At 49.6% G+C, this 12,535-nt stretch overlaps 1 protein-coding gene across 3 annotated transcripts in view; it reads right to left on the bottom strand.

Annotated features, from left to right (window-relative positions):
* Nucleotides 1-12,535, bottom strand: part of PPARGC1B (PPARG coactivator 1 beta) — a gene marked incomplete at both ends in the record, with an annotated part of 105,294 nt that overhangs the window by 25,367 nt on the left and 67,392 nt on the right. For all 3 annotated transcript variants that reach the window (XM_082837268.1, XM_082837267.1, XM_082837266.1), the window contains one exon: nucleotides 788-961. In XM_082837268.1, the coding sequence (XP_082693394.1) occupies nucleotides 788-961 (174 nt within the window). The remainder of the gene's footprint in view (nucleotides 1-787; nucleotides 962-12,535) is intronic.

The raw sequence follows: 12,535 nt of genomic DNA on the forward strand, positions 1-12,535 counted from the left end.
TTACCCTCCATGCCGTGCACCCACACCCACAAACGCAAATGCAGGTAGGGATTGCTTTATTCTGATGCAAATCCCAGACATCACATTACCCCATATTCGAGGCCTTCTTAAAGGAAATGTGCCTCCAAAGCTGAGAACAGAGGCAGATGCATAGATATGCACTGCGGTTCTTGGCACTGCCTCTTTTTAAAGAACCTCTAGGCTCCAATTGAAAAATGGAGATAACTATACTCCTGTGTGTGAGTTGTTAAGAAAATTAAGCGAGTTAATATACACAGACAGGGACAGTCCTTCCCATTATGGCGTCAGCATGGTTATAAAGCTCTGGCTCAGGAGACAGGCAAACTGGGTTTAAATCTAGTTCAGCTACCGACAAGGTAAATAAATCACCCTGGGCCCGTGACTAAACTTCTTCAAGCCTCAGTTTCCTCATCTGTAAAATGGGGGAATAATCTCACCTGCTTCACAGGGTGGGAATGAGAGTTCACTGTGACCATACAGGGAAGGGAGGCCTTGGAACCTGCTCTGGCTCACAGAGGGCCTCGGTTCTGACTGGGGGCATAGAGAGAGCAGCTCTTCCGAGCCCTCACTTCCCAGGGGCGATAACACAGCCTGGCAAGGGGGCAAGAGCTGCCCAAGATCCAGTGTAGACCCGGGACAAGAGACAGGGTCCCAAGAGCTTTGGTGGATGAGACTTCTTTGCATGAGCAAGTGTAGAAGAAGATGGCTCGGGGCAGAGCCGGGCTTTTAGGGGGAGAGAGAGGCAGCGAGGTTCCGGAGGGCATACCTGGAAGAGCTCCGGATCGTCGGGGCTGTACTGGCTGGGTTCGGTCTCGGAGTTCTCCGGGCGCCACTGCAGCTCCTCAAAGCAGGTGGCCGAGTCGAAGTCGCTGGCGTCCAGCTGGGAGAGGTCTAGCTCCGGAAAGTCAGCGCAGAGTTGCTCCTCCCCAGATCCCCCGCCCTGAGGAGACAGGAAGGAAGGAGGCGGGTCAGAGCTGAGTTTGGTTAGACCCCAGCAGGGACCCTCTTACTCAGGATGCTGCCAGTCTGAACCTGTGGCTGCCTTTGTCCGAGGCCTGATTTTGCCAAGCGACCAAGAAATGTAAAGCAGCATCCTCTTGCAACTGTCGAACCTACCATGAGCTAAGTCAGGCCCTGGCAGTACAAATCCCCCTTGCTGCTGCTCCGTTCCCACCTCCTCTGCACTCCTATACACCCCTCAAAGCCCTGCCCACATAGCACCTCTATTCTCTTACCGGAAATATTTTGTTGAAAACTTTATTACAACCTATAAATAGAGATCTATTCCTTTATACAACTGCTTCCACCTGAAAGGGGATTTGCGGAAGGCAACAACCCCTCTATATGAATAATGAAACAACAAAAAGCAATAATAACAAGAGATGACATCATTGAATGATTGCTGTGTTTTGGAAGAACACTCACCCATGTTCCCAGGAATATTTGTAATGTCTAAAGTGTGGAAGACCGCCCATCAGTAGACAATAGGTAAGTAAAGCTATAATCACCTATATCATAAAACAGTGCTGTTGAAAAGAATGAGGCCGTTATGCATGTTCTCCATGGCATGTTAAATAAAATACTAAACTGCAGAATATCAGCAAGTAAGATATTACCCCACATGTGTAAAGAGAATGGGACAGACTCAAGCTACACATTTCTCACGACAATACGTATGAGAATACTGTGCCAGTACACAGGAAAAGGTCTAGAAGGCCATAAACCCACCTGCCAGTGGTGGGTGGGGTAGAAGGGAGTCATGGAGGACCTGGTAACAGTACCGACCGAACTGATGCTTCTCAGAGGGTGGTCCCAGGACCGGCAGGGGCAGAACCACCTGGGAACCTATAAGAAATAATGCAGATTCTCAGGCCTAACCCCAGACCTGTGGACTCAGAAGGTAGTCACCTTCTCACCCTGGTCTCCCAAGTTTAACAGTTACCAACAGAAGGGCTGCCTTGCAGATGCAGAAACAGCCTGAGTGGGGAGGCTAACACAGAAACAGGACACCACAGGCACTGGGGTCTGGCAGACCTGAATCATAATCCCCATTCGCCAGCTGTGATGCCTTAGGCAAGTCCCTTCACCTCTCTGAAGCTCAACTGTCTCATCTGTAAAATGGAACAACAACTGTCTCATACAGTTAATATTAAAGGAGGCAGTGCTGTAGCCTGGCTTGGTAAGTTGCTCAATAAATGGTAGCGAGCAGTAATGACAACAAATTTTTAAAAATAATAAGAACAACAGAGTTTCATGGCAGGCAGAGGAGGGTGGAACCTCTTTAGAGAACAGAGACAGGCTTGTGTGACACTTAAGAGAAATAGGTTTTATCCAGACCTTTTCCTTAATTGTTCCCACTTACTAGGCCTCATAAATTATGAATAAATGTATATTATTAGCTCAACTTGACACAGGAAAAAGGCTTTTATCCGAATTTGGGTCAAATGTCTTAATTGGCATTTTGCAAGAATCCTGCACACACAGGCAGCACCGGGGCTGGGTTCTCCCAAGCGGTCAGTCCCTGCTCTCAGGCCAGCCAGCACGGTGCCCAGAGAGTATGTCTCCAGGGACATCCCTGACCACGCCTGCCCTCCATCTGCCTGGTCTTTCTCCAATCCACTTGTGTTCAACATCCATGAATATTAAGTCCTGCGTCACTCCAGTGAGGATTCTCAGCCCCCTCCTGGAGATGCGAATCTTCCCCTGCCCAGTTGGACTATGGGGGTACAGTGGTCTTGCCTGTTCTAGATGGATGATTGGTTTGTTTCTAGTTTTTGGCTGTGATGAACAAGCCTACAATACATGTGTACAAGTCTTTGTGTGGACCTATGTTTTTATTTCTCTTGGGTGAATCTCTAGGAGTGGAATTGCTGGGTCATATGGTAAGCGTATGTGTGACTTGATTAAAAACTACAAAATTGGGCTTCCCTGGTGGCGCAGTGGTGGAGAGTCCACCTGCCGATGCAGGGGACACGGGTTCGTGCCCCGGTCCGGGAAGATCCCACATGCCAAGGAGCGGCTGGGCCCGTGAGCCATGGCCGCTGAGCCTGCGCATCCGGAGCCTGTGCTCCGCAACGGGAGAGGCCACAACAGTGAGAGGCCCGCGTACCACCAAAAAAAAAAAAAAAAAAAAAAAACCTACAAAATTGCTCTCCAAAGTGGTGGTGCCATTGCACACTCCCACCAGCCGTATGAGTTTCTATTGTTCCACGCCCTCAACAGTACTTGGTGTTGTTAGTATTTAAATTTGAGGCGTGCATGATAGCGGGGGCCTACAAGCATTTATTAAGTGCTACTGTGAGTCAGGCACTGTGATGTATAAGACTCAGTTCTTTCCTTCATTTGTTGACATCTCAGTGGGGGAAGAAAACACATAAATATTTCATTACAGATTGTGCTAGTGCCACAAAAGAAACAAACCAGGTGCACTGATGGAGGACAAGAGAAGGAGGGGAATCTACTTAGACAGGGTGACAAAAGGCTTCCTGGAGGAGCTGACGTCTGGTTTGAGACCTGAAGGAGGAGCCAGGCAGTGGAAAATGTGGAGAAGAAGCTTCCAGGCAGAGAGGACCCAGCAAAGTCAAAGATCCAGGTGGGGACCAAGCCTAGAGAATGGGGTGCTGACCAAAGGCCAGTGAGGCTGCAGCTCAGCCCTAGAGTAGGGGGAGGGAGAGGATGCCTTCAGAGAGGCGGGTGGAGGCCGGATCAGGTAGGGATTGAAGGGATTTGGGTTTTGCGCCAAGTGTGATAGGGGTGGGAAGCAGGCAGATGGGGTTAGGCCGGTGTAACATCCAGGAGAGGAGCAGGTGGTGGGGCTGGGAGGACAGCACTGAGGGCCTGTGGAGCAGGAGGGAAGGCCAAAAGTAGACAGACAAGGATGCTAGGCAGCTAGGGCCTCCCTGGCCAGCAAAGCCCCAGCTATAAGCTCTCTGGGGAGCTCTCTCTGTATGTTCTAGAACCAGCCCGTGCTAGTAACTCAGAGCAGCCACCTCTACAGGACTTGCTTTTTGAGTCTTGGAAACAGCTTTTAAATCAGTGTTCCAGAATCCCAGACCAGCCAGGAACCAGCAGCCCTGAGAGGTTGTCCATGCAAGTCTCTGTGGACAATTCGGGAGATGTGTGCACAGTGCATGTGCATGCAAGGAATTTAGACTCAACTTCTAGCCCTTCACAGACACAGGTTGGTCTACCTACTTCACTTTGCACCTATGGAAACTGAGGCCCAAGGAGGATAATGGATTTGCTCAGGGTTATCCAATGAGTGTCCTTCCCATGAAAGCCATGCCACCTCCTTTACAAAATGCCCATCAAGTGGCCATGACTACTGCACTTAATGATTACCCAGAGCAGCCTGACATACTCAAAGTGTACCCAGGGCATAAAAATAAAGAAACCTCGGGCTTCCCTGGTGGCGCAGTGGTTGAGAGTCCGCCTGCCGATGCAGGGGACACGGGTTCGTGCCCCGGTCCGGGAAGATCCCACATGCCACGGAGCGGCTAGACCCGTGAGCCATGGCTGCCGAGCCTGCGCGTCCAGAGCCTGTGCTCCACAACGGGAGAGGCCACAGCAGTGAGAGGCCCGCGTACCGCAAAAAAAAAAAAAGAAAAAAAAAAGAAACCTCAGCTTCAAGGCCTTGTCAATTACAGCTGAGGCCACTCTCCAGCTAAAAACCATTAAGCATTGCATTAACAGTGATTTCTCTGGCCCTCTCCATATTTAGAGAGGCTTTTGAAGCGGTGCCTCGGGTGACCCAGCTCTCTTTTGAAAGGTCTGACTTGAGGCCTTCCTGTTCTGTACTGGGCAGCCCCAGCAGGACCCACCCATGGAATGGGGAGGTAGGGGGGGTCACAGCACAGGCTAAGCCACTGCTATTACTGAGCACTTTCTATATGCCAAGGGCCACACTAAGTGTCTTATATACATCCTCTCAGCAGATTCTTATAACGACGCTACAGGGCGGGGGTCACTGTCCCCATGTTACTAATCAGGAAACTCAGAGATCCAGTCACTTGTATTAGTCTGCCAGGGCCGTCGTAAAAAAGCACCACAGACAGTGTGGCTTAAACAACAGAAGTATTTTTCCTCCCAGTTCTGGAGGCTAGAAGTCTGCGATCAAGATGCTGGCAGGGTTGGCTCCTGCTGAGGCCTCTCTGGTTGGCTAGTGGATGGCATCTTGTCCCTGTGTCTCTTCCCGTTGCCTTCCCTCTACATGTGCCCCTCTCTGTCCAAATTTCCCCTTAGATTAGGCCCACCCTAATGACCTCATTTTAACTTGATTGCCTCTGTAAAGACCCTATCTCCAAATAAGGTTGCATTCTGAGGTACTGGGGCTTAGGATGCCAAGATACCTTTGTATGGAGGACACAATTCTACCCATAGCACCCAGGGTCCCAGAAAGGTAAAGCTGAGATTCAAAGCCCAGGTCTCCTGGCTCCCTAACAAAGCCTGTGCCATTGCCCGACATCCTGCTTCTGAACATGAGAAGGAACGTTTAAGACCATTTATTCCCATTTATGGATGGGGAGATGGAGCTTTGGGAAAAGTCTGAGAAAGACCTAAGTCACAGGGCTAGTCTGTAGCTGAGCAGGGACAGGCCTGGGGCCACATGTGCTGCATTGCGCACCAGCCCCGCATGCACAGGCCCCTGTGGTCCCCACCACCAGTCTGCTCACACCCCTGACACGCTCGGGACACCCCCCTCTGGTTGCAGAACCTTCTGTATCCATTCCTCCAGGGACACCACACTGCTGATCTGAACGGGCTGTAGCTGCCCCAAGCCAGGGAGATAAAACGCCCCGGCAGCGGATTAATGGTGCTTCATCCAGATTCTAAGTTGCTTCACCGGAAGCCTGGCTATCTTGTCGCAGATCGATTCCCTGTTTAAGAAGGAGTGCATCTTCAGGAAAAATTGGTGGCTCCGCTTTACCGACTACAATCAGCAAATCACCTAGCTTAGTGCCTGGCCCAGAGCACATTCTCAGAGTTACTGAGTGGAAGGAAGCAGGAGAGGGGGAGGGGGGGCTGCACTAACAGAACTTGGGTTCTGGGCCTGCCCGCACTCACTATGCATCCTTCAGTGGGTCACCTCGTCTCTCGGGTTCTCACTGCCCCCTCTGGAAAACAGACCATCAAACACAAAGATCCTACGGACCCCTCTTGCACAAGCATCTGCAAGTACAATTCCGTACTGCACTTATCCAGTTTCTGTGATCCACATAGGCTTGGGGTAAGTATTTAGGTAGAATAAATAAATGAATTTACAGAGGGAGAGACAAAGACGCAGAGAGAAGGTTTGTATTGAAATGGAAGGAGGCCTAGAGAAGAAGGATAAAGGGCTAGGCCTGGCTTGGCTACTAACATTAATCATTTGTGGTCAGGAACCTAACTTTTGCCGGCTTAGTTTCTATCGACAAAATGGGGATAATAAAAAAGAATCCTATCTCCCGGTGTTCTTAGAAAGATAAAACATCACAGGTCAGGAGCCTGGCACGTGTCAGACACCCCGTGAATGGTGGTCACAGATACAGCATTTATAGTAGACATTCAAGTGATGTTCACAGCTATGGTCTCACTGGTGCCTTCCCAAGATGCGGGAAGTAGGCAGTGGTCAACGTCCCCACTTGACTGATGGGAAAGCAGGACATCTCAGAGAGTCAGTGCTTCATGACCCATCTGCTCAGTCCTAAACCCGCGGATGCCCTCAATCCTATGTTCCTTCAACCTCCACCAGCCCCCATTCCAGAGTTACCATCGCTCGTGGCTTCTCTTGGCGGGCGATCTTGCCCTAACAGCCAGACCACGCTGGCCCTCTCCGGGCCTGCCCTGGAGGTGGGGAGAAGGGCTCCCACCCAGGCCTCACACACTTCTTTACTGACATCTTGGATGCCCTAAGTACTGCCCTACAAAGCATCCTTCACTGACAAGAAGTTGTATTTGATGGTCTGGGGCAAGTTTTCCCTTTAAATTACTGTTAGGAATGCCCAGACTGGCCTGGGCATGAGATCTGATAGGGTGGTAGGTACCTGGCACTGGGCTCACCTTTCCCGCCTCCCTAACTTGGCGGATACCAGTAACCAAACACGGCTCTACCTCCCACTGAGCCCCGAGCCTTCGCAACCCAGAGCCTTACCAGCCACTGCTGATTCATTAGACCCAGCCTGCTCTAGACCTATGACCCTGTACCGCTACTTGCCTTCTAGGAAGGAAGTGAAGTAAGTATTCATGATGTCCCCACAAAGCCATTTCATTATACAGATGTTTTCCTTTTTCTCCTCCTACGTCTGTTATTTGGCTGGCCTCCCACCCATTCCCCTTCCTAATGGTGGCAGCCCACTGATCTCCTTGGGGAAGTCATCCCTCCCCCGAATCCAGGTGGTCCAGGTAAGCACAGTCTGGCCAATTAAAGGGTCTCATCCAGTGACCACAGCAACTGGTTCACAGGGGTGGGTCAGAGTGAACACCAGGAATGTGCTGGAGCGTGTGGACAAGGGTGCTGAGCTGGTTGAATTTAATTCTGGAGACGCTGCGAGCCATCTTTGCTCCCACCTGGGAAAAGCCTGCCCAAGAATGAAGCCAGCACAGGGAATGCAGAGTCCAGAAGCAAAGAGAGAGAAAAAAAAAAAAAAGAAGCAAAGAGAGGGCTTCCCTGGTGGCGCAGTGGTTGAGAATCCACCTGCCGATGCAGGGGACACGGGTTCGTGCCCCGGTCCGGGAAGATCCCACGTCCCTGAACCATGGCCGCTGAGCCTGCGCGTCCGGAGCCTGTGCGTCCGGAGCCTGTGTTCCACAATGGGAGGGGCCACAACAGAGAGAGGCCCGCGTACCACAAAAAAAAAAAAAAAGAAGCCAAGAGAGATGTATTCCCGATAAAAATAATTCAAACACTTGGATACAGCTGTGCCTGAAGCCAGTATATTCCCTGTACTCCACAATTATGTGAGTGAATAAGGTCCCTTTCCAGATTATGTGCCTGCTGGAGTTTGTCACCTATCAATGAAAAAGTTATGACTGATTCATCTCTCTTACATCCAAAAAAAAAAAAAAACCTAAGCTTCCCACTGTCTTCCAAATTAGTACAAAACTCCTGAAGATGCTTCCAGGAGAACAGTAGGAAGAGTAATTGATTTTTAGACCTCAAAGAAATACTACAGCATCCTCGTAAGACTCAGGAGTCACAGACACAAAATTAAGCTCCAGGAAGAATAAGTACAAAATACAGGGGCTCTGAGCTCAGCCTAAAAGAACAAAACACCCTGAGCTTAAAGATAAATCAGACCATTGAAAGGATCTCCCACCAAAACACTCAAGGCTAAGTGTCTCAGAACATCATGGAGGCCCTTTCCACGCAGGAGCATCTGGCCCCAGGCCTGCCGAGCACAAACTCAGTGACGCTCAGCGCTTTTCAGCGGGGCCTCAAGCCCCAGCTACGCAGCTACCCGCTCAGGGCTTAGCGTAAGGTGATTTGACAGAAGGTCACCAGGCCTGGCAAGAGTGGGTCCTCCAGCCCAGAGAGCAAAATGGGTCCAGTGCTCAGAACTGGACGACAAGGCCAGGCCGGGAGGACGACCAGTTACAGGTGACCTTGGGAAGGCAGCTCTTCTTGGTAGGCGAGGCAACAGGATGGAGGAAGTGGGGTTCCTGATATTTCTAAGTGCCAATCGGCCCTGGGATGTCCACCTCAGGACGTGAGGGAGGACTCAACGTGGAGCCTGTCAAAGTCTTCATCATTTTGGGCAGTTTTCTGTTACTTGCCACCAAACCTAATCCTTACCAGGCCCTCTCAGGCCTTTGGTACAACAGACACACCCCTAAGTAACCGCCCGGGTTAACCAACACTCTTCATCCCCTCCTGTAACAACACACATTACTAAGGCCCAAGGCGCCCCGGAGTCTCAGAGACAACCCTCCAGGTCAGGCATACATCTGTCTCCAGCAGCGTTGCTCATTCAATGTCATTTGTGTTTCTTCCCAAACCCATTTGTTACTATAATTACAAAGTTTTGTTTTGCTTTGTTTTGTTTTGTTTGGGGGGGGGGCTCACGCCACCTGTAGCATCCTAGCTTCCCAACCAGAGATTGAACCCGTGCCCCCTGCAGAGTCCTAACCACTGGACCACCAGGGAATTCCAATAATTACCAACTCTAATGAAATGGTTCATCAACAGAAAATATGAGTATAAAAGAAGAGTGCGATGGCAACTAAGTTGAAGGCTGTGGAAGGACTCAATAAAGTTGAGCTGTTTTTTTTAAAAAAAAACATACAAAAACCCTGCTGTCAAATTATGTGTGGGTGAGCTAACAGTGAAAGATTAGGGAGGCACTGGCAAGAATCTGAAGGATTCTGCACTTAGATTGCTTGAGTCTAAATTCTTAATCCAACTGAGTGAATTCCCAATCTGGAAATAGGAGCCCTGGCAGCGTGGGTGTGGACCAGGCAGGAGAGAGCGCTTGGGATTTCAGCGTCGGCAGCACAAGCAGTCCTAGAGCAAAAGACTGGCAATAATGAATGTGCATGCCATATGGCTTCATTAAACAACAACGTTAGGTATTACGTTTTATGATTTCGTACTCTCGCTGACTTTTTCCGAGGAATTCCCCTCTCCAGCCCTCCACCCACCCCACCAACCCCCAGCTGTAGTTCCTGCTCGTCATCAGATAAGGTGGCTATTGGACATGGATTGCAGCTTGCATTGTATAGGAAATAAATCCTTACAGTGGACTCCCAGAAGACAGAACTGGGGCTTTTGGCAATGGAACAGCCTGTGGAAACACTTCTAGAGATGACTCTCTTATTTTGCAGATAAGGACACTGAGGCAGACAGTCTCCTGGGACAGGTGTTATCTTGGGCATCTCCTTTCCTCCTCCCTGTTGCCTGCAAGCAGCCCCTTATCCAACAGAGATCCCTAAGGTCTCTCAGAGCTGTGCCTGGGCCAGGTTACCCGGGGTGGAGCAGCTCCTGGCTGTCTTGGTAGGTGGTGGGCACTGAGGTCTAAGAGGACACCATTGGCGCCCCACACCCCAGCACCCCACTGTGGCTGCACAGATCCTGGCACCTGTCAGCCAACACAGGCTGCCCCTGGCCCAGGAAGGAGGTGCTTTCGTTTATTTTAAAACAGTAAAAGGGTGGAGTATATTCTATGACACGAGTAAGCAAGAGTGAGTGAAGGTGTTTCAGGGGCAGTGTCGTCCGCATACTGTGTTCGCCTACAATTGCTGTCAATTTTATGCACTTGAATTCAAGGGCCTCTTCAATTCACAGGAGAGTGGCAGGAAAAGCGCTTTGTGAACTGCGAAGCGTGTGCAGGTATCCACCTGCTGTTAAGCCTGGTTAACAGTCCCTTTCCATCTCCAGGGACCAGCCTCCCTCATGGAGCTGCTGTGTGGCTTGAGTTTCCACCCTGGGGCCTCTGTGCTGGCAGCTCCCTCGGCCTGGGATGCCTCCTCTATCTTTCTTCTGCGCATGGCTGGTCCTTTCTTATCAGCCCGATCCCAGATTAAATGTCCCTCTGAGGTGAGCCTTGCTGACCACTGTATCCTAAAGTGGCTGCCCATCTCGCTCCCATCACCTGCTCTAAGTCCCTCAATTAACACGTTTCACTTTCTGATATCCCCTTCCCCCTTTGCCGGTATTTTTTTTTAATTGTGGTGAAATACACATAATATAAATTTTTCCATTTTAACCATTTTTAATTAGGCAATTCAGTGGCAGTAAGTATATTCACACTGTTGTGCAACCATCACCAGCGTCCCTCCCTCTTCAGAGCTCTTCCCCCTTTTTCATTTATCTACTTGTGTATTGTCACCTCCCCCAGCTATGAGTTCCATGCCGGCAGAGGTGGTGTCTGTCTTTGTTCCCCACTGTTTCCCAGCGCCTAGCACAATGCCCAACATATAGTAGCTGCTCAATAAACAAAATGAGATCCATGTGGAAGTGCCCTGTAAACTGGAAAGGGTGGTACACAACAGCAAGAGACTGCAACATGGACATTTTCTCCGTACAGTCCCAGACAAGGCCAAATTCCCTGGCAGCCTCAGTTATTCGACAACGATTTTGAGTTTTGTCCAACTCTGTGGGGGCAAAAGCGTCGAGAGCACCTTTTCTTTCCTGGTTCCAGGCCCCTCTGAGAGGTCAAGAATGAAGATATACGATCACACAAACCACCTGACATTGACACTCACCATTTCAACACATCAGTTCTACCCAAAGCAACATTTTATTAGTTGCTGAAGGGCAGGCACAAAAATAGACTGCAGGGATCAAATGCCACCCTCTACAGTGGTTGAAAGGCCCTGGCATATGACGACTTGAGGCCTGGGGACCCTGGGAGGGGGGTCCTCTGTCACGGGAGTGCACAGACATTGGAAGCTAGAATCAGGGCTGGGATTAGGCTGAGGTGAGGGTACCAGCCTTGGGCACCAAAAAATTCAGCAATCAGGACAGATCACATTTAATGCAATATTGTGAAAACAATCAAAATTAATGCCCCCTAAAAATCCATGATGAGCAACATATCAAAATTCTAAATAAAGACAAGGTCAGTGATACTGATTTTTCCTTTTGCTTCAGGTGACTACTTGGCTCTGCACGGCACTCTTCCCTCCTTTATTTAAAGATGTGGTGTGTTCAAAATGGATACTTTGGCACTGACTATTAACATATTACAACATATAGAAATGTTGCATTAAAATATGATTTATCTTGATGACTGAGCTTGTTGGCATCTCCTTAAATTTTGTGTCTGAACCAAATGTCTCCTTTGCCTCACCCTAATCCCCACCTGGGTGGAATGAGGGTGAAAGAGTTACTGTATGTTCAGGTGACTGAAATGAGATCAGATCCTGTCCTACACCCCTTCTCCCTGGGGCCTCAGTTTCCACATCTCTACAATGGAGCACACGACCCTAGGGTAGCTGTGGAACTGTCCCAGTCTTGTCCAGTGAGGCATTTGGGATGGGAAAGTAGGAAAACTCTAAAGTGCTGGCTGTATGTGAGGAACTGTTATTACATTTTTATCCAAGGTAGTAAATGGTCCATCACAATGGTAAGCAGCATTCAGCTTTGAGATGAGTTGCAACACACTTGCCTGGATTTATAATGAAAGGAGTGAAGTTTGCTAAATGAATAGGTTTTACTTTAAGAAAAAAGATTAGAGCTGATTCACGGTTCTGTCAGCAAGTAGGATCTCCCCTCCCATTCCAATGCCTTTACTGAACAGGAAGGAAGGCAGAAGGCTACAGCTAGCCTTGGGAAAGCACCCATTTCACGCAGCTGAATGGGGGGACCCCAACTCCCTAATCTTGCTGCGGGATCATAACCTAACAGGCGCTTTCCTTTCCCCGTCACATTTTGCGGGGTTCCCTCAAAATCAGAATATGCCCAAGGGGCAGGGCAAGAGGGACTGGCACGTGTCAGCCAACCTCAGGTGTGAGACGCATGAAGAAATGCCAGGGAATGGACAGTGGTGACGTTTGTACAAAATCATGAATGTACTTAATGCCACTAAATTGTACACTT

Source organism: Leucopleurus acutus (genome assembly GCF_964270905.1).
Source record: "Leucopleurus acutus genome assembly, chromosome: 3".
Lineage (NCBI taxonomy): Eukaryota > Metazoa > Chordata > Mammalia > Artiodactyla > Delphinidae > Leucopleurus > Leucopleurus acutus.